General features: G+C 40.3%; 1 protein-coding gene across 4 annotated transcripts in view; it reads right to left on the bottom strand.

Annotated features, from left to right (window-relative positions):
* The window catches only part of CAMKK1 (calcium/calmodulin dependent protein kinase kinase 1), a 293477-nt gene that overhangs the window by 88276 nt on the left and 189116 nt on the right, over window positions 1–16085 (bottom strand). For all 4 annotated transcript variants that reach the window (XM_075194965.1, XM_075194968.1, XM_075194966.1 and 1 more), the window contains exon 9: window positions 14491–14579. In XM_075194965.1, the coding sequence (XP_075051066.1) occupies window positions 14491–14579 (89 nt within the window). The remainder of the gene's footprint in view (window positions 1–14490; window positions 14580–16085) is intronic.

Here is a 16085-nt window from a genome sequence, read left to right on the forward strand (position 1 = left end):
TAAGATGAATATAGGCTTCAGAAGACATTGTCCAGTTAACTTCCTTATTTTAGAGGCACTTGTCCTAAAGTAGCCACACTGCAATGTGTTAAATTCCTATACACAATCAGTGAAGCAATGTGTGTACTGGTCATATACATTTAATTGATTTTTATTTATTTTTTTCAATTTGACATACATATGACTTAGAATTTTAGCCAGTTGTATGTTCATAGTATATTTGTTGCCACCTTGCCTGAATTTGTAAAAAATATAAAATTTGTCCGGTGTTACATCTTGCCTAATGAAAAGTGAAGTTTTTGTGTGAAGCATTTATCTTGACCTTAATGTGCCACTACAGAATCATTTCAGAGTGTATGAACTTGGCACTTGTTTAGCTGGAAAAGTGCAGTCAATCGCTTCTGCCTGACACCACCCTTAAATGAGAACTTGTGGAATGATGTTATAAAGTAGATTTCCTTCTTGTCTCTCACGCCAGGGGCGAACGGAGGATTGTCGGGGGGGGGTTTCCCCCCCCCCCCCCAAAAAAAAAAACCACCCCCCGCGAGAGCAGCTCAGTTTCTTCAGCGCTGTCCTATACAGCAGCCGCGGCGCTGTCTAAGAAGCGTCCGCGGCGGTGCTGTATACACTACAGCACCGCCGCGGACGCTTCTTAGACAGCGCCGCGGCTGCTGTATAGGACAGTGCAGCTATAGCGGCCACTTAGTTAGCGCAGGGGGGGGGTTTCTGGAGACTCAGAAACCCCCCCTGCATGCGCCACTGCACGCAGATAATTATTTTGCATGCACTGCTCTTGGCTACTTCAGTGGTAGCCAACCTTTTCAGCAGGCCATGGCAGTGGTGGAGTCATCGATCCTCATAAGATTGCGCATATGAAATACAGGAATCAGAATGGAGTCGTATTCAGACTGGGATATAACACATTATCTCCAGAGAATGACATGACACTCACTGACATTCCTGTCTGGAGTGCCAAGGGACTTTTTACAACTTTCACTGAGTCAGAGGTAAAACTGGTTAATATTTATAGTAATTGGTGTTACAGAAAATCCATTATAAAGTACATTATATAAGAATAACTTATGGAGGTTGGCGGTGTCCCTATCTTAGGTTGCAGTCCATTGGCAGTGAACAGTTTCAGGTATAGCTCCTACTACTATGTATGACATTGATGGGTATAGTTGTACCTCATATCTTTTGTTCAAGTCCATTACCCTGGTGAAGGCTGCTTTGTTTTGCCCAGAAGTGAAGATCAGTCTCAGGGTTGTGAAGTAGCCTACTGCATTGCCTAATGCTACAAAGTGACTTCAGACAGTATCTGGGCGCCCTACATAGGACGAGTCCTCAAAAACATCTATTTTACTAGTAAGGAGTCGTTCCTGTCAGTTCAAAGTTGGATGGACACAATGACCTATCATTGAGAATAATGGTTGTCTTAACGGCTTGGCAAAATGTTGGTCTGAATAGTTTGACATTGAAAATAAGAGAAACTAAGAAACATATTGGTGGCCCATAACGGAACTCTCCTGTGAGTTCCAAAGGGGAATACCTGTCTGCTATATGTGGTACTGTATGTATGTATGTAAACATAGAATCATGTATTACTCTGTGTTTTGTGCAATTACCTGTCCCTATTTGTCTATGCCAGCATATTGCTATTAATTTGGGTCAGTGTTGCAAAGTTCAATTTGATAAAAAATCGTAAGTTAAAAAAAAAAATGTATTTCTTTGTATTTCTCTTCATTTGTGTATCAATAAACTTTATAGTTCCCCCTTTTAAACAGAATACACAATGATGTCCGGAATGGTTGAAGTGCTCTAAATATGAAAATGCACAAACTTGAACTTTAAAGCGAGACCAGAAGACAAGACACTCATTAACCACACACATCAGTTGTTTCACAAAGTTATCTATTAATGATACTCTTAATAAGTTCTCCTATTTTTCTGTAAATTTCATAATGTGTGAGCGTACACTGCATTAAGTGTGCAAAATTTTATATAATACAATTATAATATAGTTAAGGCACAGTACGTGGATTTAAAAATGAACAATTATGATTAGTTCCACTGGCACTAGTCCTGTAGGCTGATGGGATGAGCAGAAGCAGACAAAATGGTTGACGGAGCAGGTCAAAATGCTCATGGGAAAGAGTTTGCAGACCAACATTTTCTCGTGATCATTCGGTGTTCTTATGGAGGGAGAGGCAGATTTGCTCAGGGGAGAGGTGTGCGAACAATAACACACAACTTTGTACGTTTAAGAAGTTGGCTGGTATTTGCTGGATTTTTCTTGCCTTGTAGGGTATGAGAGCTTTACATTGAGATGATCGATTCTTTATAGAGAAGTTAGAGTCTAAGGGGTATTTTTACTAAACTGCGGGTTTGAAAAATTGGAGATGTTGCCTAGAGCAACCAAACAGATTCCAGCTGTCATTTTGTAGAATGTACTACATAAATGATAATTAGAATCTGATTGGTTGCTATAGGCAACATCTCCACTTTTTCAGACCTGCCGTTTAGTAAATATACCCCTAAGCATTGCGTGTATGTCACACCTGGTAACCACCAGATGTGACAATGTTTAGACAATGTTTCTATAATGGCCTTGAGCAATCTCCTTATTGGATTAATCTCCCTTTTATTCTGTATGATCTGTATGATACTTGCTACATCACTCAAATATTATAAGGCGTTGTAATCTTCATTATTGAACAATATCAACTTTCACAGTCATCACCTGCAGCTGAGATGTGGTCTGTCCAGCAATTTTTTATGAATTTTTTATGAATTTATGAGTCATGGGGAAACAACTATGCACAAGTTTCAAAGCTGCTGCATGCTGTTGCCATCATGTTTTAAAGAAACCACTAAACACCAAAATGTAAGTTTCAATACAAGTAAAAAGGCTGAGATTACAGTCACTTTGTCTATTTGTATGAATCAACCAATCCATACAGCACATTTCTGTAAAGCAAGTATGCCAAGCTGTTAATCACTCTCTGCCTGCTGAGTTACAGAAACACTTCCCTTCTAACAGGGCAACCTGCTACAAAGACATAAAAGAGAGCACTGAAGATATATCTAATTAAGTATAAACACTTCAGTTATATCTGGACATTATTCAACTCCATAACACACAGTATTTGTATATTATTATATGAAAGATAAATAGTGGATTACATGTACCCTAAATAGACAGTCCCACGAGTTCACGTTGCAAAAAATAAATATAAAAATATTTAAAATATTTTAATAAACCTTCAATATGTTAAGCATTTAGAATGAAATCCAAAATAATTAATGCTTTACAGATTTAATAATTTCTAAGCAATTAATAATTTTGCATAGCATATTAATATATTATGTACAGCACAACATATTGTATAGCATTTTGAGAGCTATTTTCCACATAACTCTGACTGACCATGCATTCAATGATAATTCTTAGTAACTGAGGTTCCTCTGCTAGGCTTATGACAATACTAGACTCTCATATTTTCCAGTCACAGCAGAGTTCAGGAAACTACAGAAAATCAGTTCAAATGAAAACGAGTAGCAGCACTTCTCCAAGCCTTCCTCTGAGCCAATTTGCTAAACAAACATCTTTAGGCATTGGGTGCATTAATGTAAGGAGATTTGGCAGTAAGAGCTGGAGGGCATTCAAGTGAATATTTTAGACTAATGTGAGCTAAAGTAAGTGTTTCTTGAACATCTAAATGGCACAAATTAGGGACTGTTATGATGCTGCAAATATAGACGACTGTCTTATGGGTTATCATACTTAAGTTATACAGTCACATGATCAACATTTATATGGTCAACACCATAATATAGACAGGGTTGGAAAGTCGACTATTAAAAAGGTAGACAGTATTAGGTCGACAACTGAAAATATAGACATTATTATTCATACTTGCCAACTTTTCCTCATTGGATTCAGGGAGATTACAGGGGAGCTGGGCGTGTGGGGGTGGGGCTTGACGAATCACATCATTTTGGCCCCACCCCCTAAAAGATCACAATTACAGCAGGGCCCCGCCCCATTTATCTATTGAAGCGGGAGGTTGCCCTGCTCTCACGGCAGACTGGGAGGTCTCTCAGAAATGTGGGAATCTCCCGGACATACCGGGAGAGCAGGCAACTATGCGTTAAAGAAAAGCAGCTAATGAATCTCTAGAGACTGAAGTGTCTTTTACATTTCTGTCTTCATTACTGAAGTCATGTTGTCTTACCTGTCAGTCTTGGTCTCCATGAAAATGGCCACCTCCATAGACATCAATACATGAACAGAGGACACAATTTCTGAACGGTATCATGCAACAGATGGCGAAACCAACCACGTCTTGTACTGGCTCAGCATCAGGGAGAATGTCAGACTCTTAAGGGAGTGAGGGAGATCATCCCTATTTCAGGGAGTCTCCCTGATATTCAGGGAGAGTTGGCAAGTATGGTATTATTAGGTCAACATCTGAAAATGTAGACAGTATTATTAGGTCGACAATAATATCTCTAAGCCTATCCATAACCCAATAATACTATCTACATTCGAATTGTCAATCTAAAACAGTCAACCTTGTGACTTGCCAACCAAATAATCCTGTCAATCATCAGTTAAGGGCTTTAGACCCTTAATACATTATTTTCTTATTATTATGATAATCAATGAAATTTAAATCATGTAGGATAGTTTTATATGAACAGATGGCAAACTAATTTAGGGCATATGTAGTCACTATGGGCTAGGCAGCACAATCTCTGAATACAAAACTGAGTAAGCGGAATATGGAGCTAAAATGTAAGATAACACAAAATACAGGTAAATAAGGATAAAACAATTGCTGTAACATGTATAAATAAATATGCAAATTCTTTCAGATCTTGTTTGAAGGGAAGATACTTTATGTATGTTCAAAATTGTTCTATAGACATTTCTGGCAGATTGTCCAATTATAGAGCAGGATGTCGATTTTTAAACTATTCTTTGCCACATTTTCCCTATCAGAGGAGAATGTATACAACATTTTGCACTACTATATACAATCCCATAGCATAGTAACATTTGGCATGGCACAAAAAGGTGTGCTTCTTCAAAAACTTGAAGGCATGTTTTCTCCTATTCTGAAAAAATTCTCACTAAACTTCTCACTTACCATCCCATCTTTCAACTCTCTGCCCCACCAATCTTCTTGAGAGGCTTGCCTACACTCAGCACATATGCTTCATGTGTATATATATATATATAACACAAGTTAACCCGTGCATGATACTCATGCATTCTAGTCAAATCAAGATACTTAAGGTCTTAAAAAGGTTCTTGTCATGCATTTGGGCCTAGCCCAGGCCTCCTCAGGGGAAGATTGTTACTTCCCGATGCAAGCGGCCTTTTTAATGTGTGTTCATGAGGTAAAATTACCTCACGAAAATGAGTTTGACCCCTCAACTCGTAAATTTAGCCTTTACTACCCCTCCCACGGGGGGAAGGGGGGATGATGGAAGTTAACTGACTTCACTATTCTAATTTTTTTGTCAAATAATGTCAGTATACCAAATTTCAGGTCAATTGGATGAGCCCTTTCTGAGAAAATAGTTTTTTCCACACACACACACACACACACACACACACTAACGCACGCCTCTACACATGTGTGTTCATGAGGTAAAATTACCTCACGAAAATGAGTTTGAGCCCTAACAAATTTCAGCCCTTTTTGAATTTTTTTCCCCACACACACTAAGAATTTAGTAGGTCAGTGTATAACTCTGCCCAGCAGGTGGCGCTGCAACTTGTTTTTTTTTTTTCCACACAGACGCCACTAAGCATTTATATATTAGATATTGGGCCATCTTCGCTCTAGCTTTCATTCCCACCACTCCACGAAAACTGCACAGACAAAAAAGCAATTATTTGATCATTGCTTAGTGTAAAGACCACTGCTTACTTCTAATGCTCCATGACCTTCTACATCTGACACACATCTCATACAAACATTGTATGGACTAGGTCATCAGAACACTGTTCATTCCTGGTTTTCAACTTCCCTCTCAAATCACGTCATCAGTGTTCGTTCCACTGGCTATACCTCCTCCCTGCTTCTTCTATCAGATTGGGCAGCTAATCTGTTCCATAGATCAAGCTGGATTAGCTGTCTTCTACATCTTTGCATGCTCTAGATCATATTTTATTCATTTTTTCTGAACATGGCCACACCCCAATAACATAATTCAATGTCCCCAATGATATAAGGCTCCCAAAATGTTGGAGTGAATAACCATGTGAACCATTTGCTCAGATCATAAAATAGACCCAATGCTTCCTTTTGGGCCTGACAAATTTTTGGAAAATTGGAACACACTAAAGCCCTATACACACACAACCTTACCACTAGACTACATCTCAAAATATTGCAATGTACTATCATATCTGACAAGAGAGTTGCTTTACACCTAAACTTACTTAAGAGATATTAATGAAAAAATGTGCTAAACTCTCTGCACACTTCTTTACATCCCCAAATTTGGAAACTGAAAAAACAAAAAAGTATGAAATGTACTGCCTTTAAAGCCATATATACAAATAAAGACAATATTGTGCTTTGAAGTGCTATATAAAAGCAAAGGGAACACTTAGTAAATGTCTACGAAAGCAGAAGGAAAAACAGATTGTAACATTAGAGCATGACATACGGTTTCATTTCCATCTGGTAAACATTACTGCCTTTCCCTAGAATAAGAGGATTTCAGGTAGAAAGAAGCCCCAGAGATTGGCAGCAATTCTAATCAGGTGAAATGTTTTCTTCTGTGAGTGCAACAAATATCCCATTTAATTCCTGGTTATCATTCTGCTATTCAAGTTCCTAATTTACAGTAGTGTGCTCTGATTTTTCCTGTCCACAATGTAATTTATTCGATGCAGCCAGGAAACATAATCCAAACTGATGGTAGCAGTGGAAATTGTTTTTTTTTTCAAATGTTTCCCTAATCCCAACCTGGAACAGTTTCAACATTGCATCCAGCTGCCTGTAACAGCATAACAGAGCAAACTAAAACCACAGTAAGTAACAATGAATGCACAGAAAATGGTATGTACAGAACTAGTAAGACTTTTTTCCATAAATATTGCAAACAAATACATATTTCTTTAATATATTCTTGTCTTTGAAGGGAACAGATACGTATACTCTCTCTTGTCAGAATGTTAACTGTACAGGGAGCTCTGGAAATGTCCAATGTAAAATATCATACTACCAAAAATAAATACAATATGTAATTTCTAAAGATTCTGACATTATCAACCAAATATAAACATGCATTCTATTGCTTTATGATTGTGACAGCTAAACTGGAGCAAATAAGTGCTGTAAACCATATCAACCAATTCTAGCTGACTAGGGAGTATATTTAGTAAACTGCGAGTTTGAAAAAGTGGAGATGTTGCCTATAGCAACCAATCAGATTCTAGCTGTCATTTTGTAGAATGCAGTAAATAAATGAAAACTAGAATCTGGTTACTAGAGGCAAAATCTCCACTTTTTCAAACCCGCAGTTTAGTATATATACCCCCAGGTGTCATTTTAGAATATAATTTAGAAAACCGGTCTGGTTGTTACGGCTTACAGCACCTCACTTGCATTTGCCTGTGCACCAGTTTTGTTTTTATTTATTATCATAAATGTCCCCAAATGTGTATTTGGCATCCATAAAGCCTCTTGAAGTAAACAGATCAAAGTTTTATATCTATGATTGGATTCCTATTTATAAGCAAAATACATTTGCTCAATTAGGCTAATTACTGTTACATACAGAGAATTTGCTGCTTAAATTATAGGTCATATTGTCCTTATAGAAGCATTTATGCTTGAATATTAAGTGTTCTCCCCAGAATATTTTGCCAGCTGCGTGGCATTAAGAAGCAGTCGAGTGGGGGCAATTATAATGCTTTGTAATAATAATGAAAAATGTTGGAGGTTATTGCCCACACCTGTCAGGAGTGGTCAGACTGATGGTCAGTGGTCTAGGTCTAGCACACACTGCTGGCTGTAGTGTTCACATAGTGCCTGGAGAAACAATGGTTTATTTTATTATAATAGGACTCTGTTGGACTCCAAGAGTTGGGTGACAAGTAAAAAACAAAATGGGTGAAGCACCCAGGAGATAGGTGTTGGGAAGAACCCCGATATTACTTACATATACTGGAATCTAAAACGGACTACCTACTATTCAATAATCTCATAATGAGACAACCCAATATCCTGCACATTCATGAATGACTGTTAGTTAGCAGTATAATGGAACATAGTCATTTTACATAACCGAGAGAATGTACAAAATGTTACCCAACTACCTTTATCAATTATGAAATGTGGTGGCAATTTGATCCCCTCTAATTCTCAACTGTTTCCTTTGCTATGCCATTTCTATTCTGCCTTTGCTTCTACACAGTGCAAGGATGCTGTGGCTCGATATCCTCTATTCTGCTTCAGTTTTGTATGGTGGCTTGGCAGGTAATGAGGGAACAAATGACTCACAGGAGAGCATTTTTCTGAGGAAGTGGTAGAACAGAACAGCTACCTTGTAGCTGGGATTTGCTTAGAACTCACCACAAACAGCTGTAAGTAAATCAAATTTCCTCTAACAAAAAGTAATTAAGTATAATGTTCTACAATAGATTATTTTTTTACAAATAAGATTTCACAACTGAGCTACAGTAGTGCTGTTCAACACACAGCAAGAGTATATGTACTAGGGGTCACCAGTGTGCTAAATATGTACTGTAAAAAAAAAATACTAAACTAAAAACATATACTGCTTGCTAGGGTCATATAACAGAAATTTCAAAATGCTTCCCCCGATTCAAAGAACTCCTTTGCAAAAACAATACAAAGGATTATTTGTAAAACTGGTCAGATCCACATGGTAACTTTACCTCATAGGAATAATCAATACAAAATCCATATGGTGTAATATTTTAAACACAGCAAGTTTTAATTCATACACACAAAGGTAATACACTCACATTTGAGTAAATAAATAACAGCTTATCTGAACTGCCACTCGCCATCTGAAAGTCAGTGAACCTGTTGCAGCCTACTGGATTATATACAGATGAGCCTTAAACATTACACATCTGGTACGCAGTTACACACTGAAGTGTGAATGGTGTGCACTGCTTGTTTTTAGATAAAATTGCTAGTGCACTATCTCTGGTTTGGTATTCTTTTCTGGGTATATACAGGGCCTGATTAAGGGTTCTGGCCGCCCTAGGCTAATACGGCCGCAGCCCCCCCCTCCCCCCCTCCTCCGAATATATAGGTGTATAGGAACACTCCTGAATATGAATGTTCAGGTGTATTCTCCAGCATTCAAATTTCGACAGATTGTGCCATTGTCTCTTACCTGTTCTTGCTCTTCTCTCTTGCAACTTTGTTATCCTCTCTCTGGCTTCTGGAAAGTTGGCGTCCTTTTTTGAAAATGCAAAAATGTATTATAATGCAAACCCTGAATGATTAGGCCCTTTAGTTAAAACAAAACACTCCATTATGGCCAGCTAAAAGTATCCCATTGGACAGGCATATATAAGCAATATCTGAATATTTGTTGTCAATCAAATACAAACCTCTACCAGCCCCATCTCACTAATATTTAGTATTCTAGTGATTGCTGAGACCACCCATGTGACCACCACACAATCATGAGATTCTGCCCCCCAAAGCTGCTCTATTTTTTAAATACCCCCTGCAGCCATTTTCCTTAACCACAACCCCCCCACCCCACAGCCATTTTCCTTAACCCCTGCTGCAGCCATTTTCTTTACCTCCCACCCTGCATCCACCCCCCTTGCAGCTATTTTCCTTACCTCCACTCTGTAGCTATCCCCCCCGTCACATCAAAACTTCCCCAGTCACATATATCAGCCCCCCTCCTCTGCCCTCCTTCATACATATCAACCTCTCTACCTCCCTATAGATTTTCATGGCAGCCCCCCCCTCCCACCCTATAGATTTGTATGACAGTCCCCCTCTCCCTCCCTATACATATGCATGACAGTCCCCCCTCTCCCTCCCTATAGATATGCAGGGTAGTCCCCCCCCCCTCCCTATAGATATGCAGGGCAGTCCCCCCCCCTCCCTATAGATATGCAGGGCAGTTCCCCCCCTACCTATAGATATGCAGGGCAGTTCCCCCCCCCCTCCCTATAGATATGCAGGGCAGTTCCCCCCCCCTCCCTATAGATATGCAGGGCAGTTCCCCCCCCCCTCCCTATAGATATGCAGGGCAGTTCCCCCCCCCTCCATATAGATATGCAGGGCAGTCCCCCCCCCCTCCCTATAGATATGCAGGGCAGTCCCCCCCCCTCCCTATAGATATGCAGGGCAGTTCCCCCCCCCCCCTCCCTATAGCTATGCAGGGCAGTTCCCCCCCCCCCTCCCTATAGCTATGCAGGGCAGTTCCCCCCCTCTCCCTATAGATATGCAGGGCAGTTCCCCCCCCTCTCCCTATAGATATGCAGGGCAGTTCCCCCCCCCCTCTCCCTATAGATATGCAGGGCAGTTCCCCCCCCCTCTCCCTATAGATATGCAGGGCAGTTCCCCCCCCCCTCCCTATAGATATGCCGGGCAGTTCCCCCCCCCCTCCCTATAGATATGCAGGGCAGTTCCCCCCCCTCCCTATAGATATGCAGGGCAGTTCCCCCCCCCCTCCCTATAGATATGCAGGGCAGTCCCCCCCCCTCTAGATATGCAGGGCAGTTCCCCCCCACCTATAGATATGCAGGGCAGTTCCCCCCCACCTATAGATATGCAGGGCAGTTCCCCCCCCTCCCTATAGATATGCAGGGCAGTTCCCCCCCCTCCCTATAGATATGCAGGGCAGTTCCCCCCCCTCCATATAGATATGCAGGGCAGTTCCCCCCCCTCCCTATAGATATGCAGGGCAGTTCCCCCCTTCACTTACCTGTAGTTGTGCCAGCGTCGCTCCTCTCCTCAGATCAGCAGATAAGAAGTGAAGACTTCCTGCTTCCTGTCTGCTGCACAGCAACAGGCAGCCTGGCGATTAGCTGTGTGTTGCTAACCACTGACCACCAATGCTTTTGATCGTCGAGCCCTCCACCCCTCCGCGGCGACCCCCCGCATTGACCCCCCTCCCCTACCCCGAAAAAAAAAATGAATGCAGAAAATAAAAAAAAAATACAAAAAATAAATAAATACCCGCAGCGCCGCGCCCCCCCAGGACCCAGCGCCCCAGGCTGCAGCCTGGTCAGCCTAGTGGTTGATCAGGCCCTGGGTATATACCACTTAACCTGTTGTGGAACCTGAATATTTGGTGATAAGAGTTTCTGTACATGCTTATACATTCTGACAGTCTGGTACGCATATTTATCTCACTTAAGGTTTTGGTAATTCATTCCTAAAATACTACACTATTGTGCGCTGTGTGTGTGTGTGTGTGTGTGTGTGTGTATGTATATATATATATATATATATATATATATATATATATATATATATATATATATATATATATATATATATATATATTTATATATATATTTATATCTGGTTTACTGGAAATAAAGCCCATCAAGCAGAGCATACTACTCAAGTACCATTATACTAAGGGTGCAACTACTGGGGTAGTCATAGTAGCTCAGCTGACAGGTGCGGTGTGTAGCTGCCACATGAACTTGCTGCTCAGGTGTACTACTCCCTTCTGGTGTGTCCGGGGGCATTAGCAAGCTTAATGAGCTGACCAGGAACACCAAAGAGGTTTCATTTTTTTTCAGTGGGTAAGGGAACTGTGTTCACCTCACTGCCTGCTGAGAGACAGGGAAGAGCAGTGCCCAGTAGAGCAAGAGGAGGCAGTAGGCAGCTGGTTAATGTATGTGAGGGGTGTGAAGAGGGCAGAAGGATGTCCCCACCTAGAAACCTAGAGTGTCACTATAAACGTTTAGCTATGGAACCCTCAAAGCTGTAGTTTAACCCCTCCATTACACTGCAAACATTCAATTACATATAATTTTGAATACAAGCGTCAAACCACACCGTCAAGCAAATTTATTGTGTTTGCAGCAGTGTGTTTTTGATCTACACAGAAACCATAGAATTACATTATCAATTTATTTCACATGGCTTTTAACATTGGAGTGATTACTTTTTTTTTTTTTAACTTAAAAGGTTTTTATTAAGTTTTTAGTAAAAGAATATGTAACAAACATGGCAGTTACAACAGAGTACAGTGCATAATGTAGATCCAATAAATCAGTCAGAACTGCCCATAAACAAACAATCAAAAAAGTAACAAAAAACAACAACACAACATTAAAATATACATAAGATAAAGACTTCAAGGGGGAGGAGGAGGGAGACAGACAGGGGGGCAAGAGTCGGAGACTGGCTGTATTGGACCCAATCAACCAAAAAATAAATTTTGAAAACAGGACATCTACCCTCCAGAGGGGTATACAGCATGGGAGAGTTAGGTTGCAGACACAGGCCTGTACTCTGAAAAAAATTCGTACCATGTGAACCATTTAACCAGGGATGAGGAAGCCCTTGAGGTGAAGTTAAACCCTATGGTTTCCATCTCATAGCTGTGTTGAACTTTGCTGATGATTTTGGTAAGAGATGGAACCAAGGGGGATTTCCAGCTTTGAGCTATTGTGGCTCTGGCTGAGATGAGTATGTGCCCAGCCACATAGTGGTTATGACGCTGAAGATGAGGGGGATATAGGTGTTAAAGCGCCATAGCCGGGGATGGGGATAAATTATCCTTAGTGACCTGGGTAATTAGCTGGAAAATTTCAACCCTAAGTGGCTGTAGCTTAGGACAGTTCCAAAAAACGTGTATAAGCGTACCAACTTCCCCACAATTTCTCCAACAGTATTTGGTTTCTGACATCCAGATTTTATGCAGTTTGTCTGGCGTGAGATACACCCTGTGAACCATTTTAATAAGCATTTCTGAATGGTTAATACACTTTGACATTTTGTATATATTCTTATAGATTCTCGCCCAGACCTCTGGCGAAATATCTAAGTCAAGTTCTCTCCCCCAGATCCCCGGCACAGAGAGATCTCTGCTGTCCACACCATCAAGAGTCGATACCAAACTGAGATGCCTAACACATGAGAAGTGGGAGAGAGAGATGACATAATACCAGGGAGAGCTGGTTTCAAGGCCGGTGGGAATGAGGGATGAGAATGCACCCAATATCTAATTTGGAGGTACTTGTAAAAGTCACGGACTGGGACATCATATCTACCCTGAATTTGGGTAAGAGAGAGAAGGGAACCTCCCTCCATAAGGTCCTGCACCCAGCTAGCCCCTTGCCTATCCCAAAAGCCAAGGCGCAGAGATCTGGAATCAGTTGAGACAGTTCAATTGTAGAATGGCTAGAGGAGGGGAGATGAAATTCTGGCAGAAGAGTCAACATCTTATCCCAGACAGAGAGAGGGTCTCTAACACTTCTCAGGGCTTGGTCTACTTGGCCTGCCTAACCATAGCAGGTCTAGTAGTGGGAATGGGGAGAAACTATGTTGCTCAATGTCAACCCAAGGCTTCCTTAGCTGGGGAGGGGCATGCCAATCCCTAAGCTTGTCTAAGATAGCTGCAAACTGATATGTTTCTAGCTTAGGGGCAGCTAGTCCACCTTTTACTTTAGCTCTAAACATCCTATCTCTTGATAATTTGGGACGTCTATTGCTCCAGATAAATTTAAATGCAATAGAATAAAAAATTTTAAGCAAAGACATAGGCACCAGATAAGGAATACAACGGAATAGGTATAGTATCTTTGGAAGGAGCATCATCTTTATGGCTGCTACTCTCCCCACCCAGGAAACCTCAAAGTTAATCCAGGATTTTGTGAGTTTATCAAACAAGCCTAACAGTGGTTGGTAATTAAGTTGGATAGTCAGGTTAGGGTCAGACAGTATACATATGCCTAAGTAAGTTATGGAGAGGGAACACCAATGAAATTTATATGTAGACTTATGGAGCTTCAAAGCATCTTGTGTGAGGGCCACCCCCAAAGCTTCCGATTTGGTAGTATTAAGCTTATAATAAGACACCGCTGAGTAGTCTTGTAAAATGCGGGATAGGGCGGGTAGGGAAGACTCAGGGTTTGAAACAAACAAAAGGACATCGTCCGCAAACAAACAAATTTTATGCTGTTGAGAACCAATGACCGTCCCTGGAGTGATTACTTTTTAATCAGGAAAAATAGAAAGGAATTAAATATACATTTGCTTTCAGATGTACTAAATAAATGTATCCAGTGTTTGAAAACACCATCAATTTATCAGCACAAAAATGTATTTTGTGAAAAAGCATATTTCCTTCCACCCAAAAGACAAATATACAGCTTTAAAAGACTAAACCATTCAAGCATGAATAATTAATTAGTATTTTCTGAATGTTTTCATTTATCACCAAAGTGCTAAAAGCAAAGTGCAGGAAAGTGGACAATTTGTTGAAAACATTAGTACTCACAGTATTCAATACCCAGCAGAATGTCCCTGAAGTAAATCCGAGCTTGCTCTTCTGTATAGGGATGATCACAAGGTACTTCCATGACGGGTCTGAGAGGATAAAAATGTAATTAAAATATGCAGACAGTATAAATATTTAGTATATAATATATAGGTTATTTTATACTAAAACATATACTGTTGGTGATTCACAAGTCTTAAAATGTCCTGTCATCTATAAACAATGGAGGAAGCCATTTTGTGGGCTGTGCCAATACTCCTGAAAATGCAGCCTATAAATTCATTAAAAATCCATGACATTGTTGAGAATGCTTCATTGATGCCACTGGCTAATCACAAACTTATAGACTGAATTCTCAAATGGCTGCATCCACAATGTGTAGTTGATAGGTACATTTATATACGAGGTATGTCTATTGAATAGCGAGACTGTGATTTCACCTAGTATAGAAAGCAGTCAGAACCGGTTAGAACTGCATACGTAGTAACCTTGAACCTGTCTGAACCTGCATGACAAGCTGCAACACTATGACGTTCAGTTAATTGTGAGTCGCCATTTAGTTGGATTGTGTTTTCTGTAGAGTGCCGAAAAAATGCTAAGTTTAAAAGTTGAACAACGTGTCTATTCGAAATTTTTTGTAAAATTGCACAAAACACCAACAGAATGTTTTCAAATGCTTACTACGGACTATGGGAATGACTGCCTGTCTTGTGTGCGGGTGTTTGAGTGGCACAAAAGATTTAGCGAGGGACGTGAGAATGTCGAAGATTATGAACACCCTGGACGACCTTGCACTTTAAGAACCGAAGAAAATGTAGAAAAAAAAATAATCAGTCAGACTGTTTGAAAACACCACCGACTCAGTGTTCGAATGATAGCTGAATCCGTGAACAATGACAAATACACCATATGGAAAATTTTGCGTGAGTTTGAAAGTTTGTGCAAAGATGGTCTCAAGGGTTCTCAAACCAGAGCAAAAAGAACGTCACAAAGAATGTTGTGTTGACATTCTGCAGAAACTTGACACAGATCCAAACCTGTTTCATAAACTAATCACTTGTGATGAGACCTGGATCTTCCAGTACGATTCTGAAACCAAAAGACAGTCAATGCACTGGAAAACACCATCATCACCAAGAATGAAAAAAGCTTGTCAAAGCAAATCAAAATTCAAAGCAATGCTCAGTTTTTTTCGATATCAGGGGTGTAATTTTGGAAGAATGGGTTCCAGAAGGCATAACAGTTAATCAGCATTATTGCAAAAGCTGAGAGAATGAGTCAGAAAGAAACAGCCGCAACTGTGGATAAATTTTTTCTTTCTTCACCAGAACAATGCGCCTGCTCACACAGCACTTTCTGTGAAGCAGTTTTTGACCGACAAACACATTACTACAGTTGAACATCCTCCATATTCGCACGACTGTGATTTTAATCTTTTCCCAAAAGTTAAATCAGTGCTTAAAAAGGGACACATTTTGAGTCAGTTGATGCTGGAAAGAAGAAAACAGCAGATATGTTGAAACAAGTGACAGAAATGGATTTGCTCCATCATCATCATTTATTTATATAGCGCCACTAATTCCGCAGCGCTGTAC

The sequence above is a fragment of the Mixophyes fleayi genome, chromosome 2, assembly GCF_038048845.1.
Source record: "Mixophyes fleayi isolate aMixFle1 chromosome 2, aMixFle1.hap1, whole genome shotgun sequence".
NCBI classification, from domain to species: Eukaryota; Metazoa; Chordata; class Amphibia; order Anura; family Limnodynastidae; genus Mixophyes; species Mixophyes fleayi.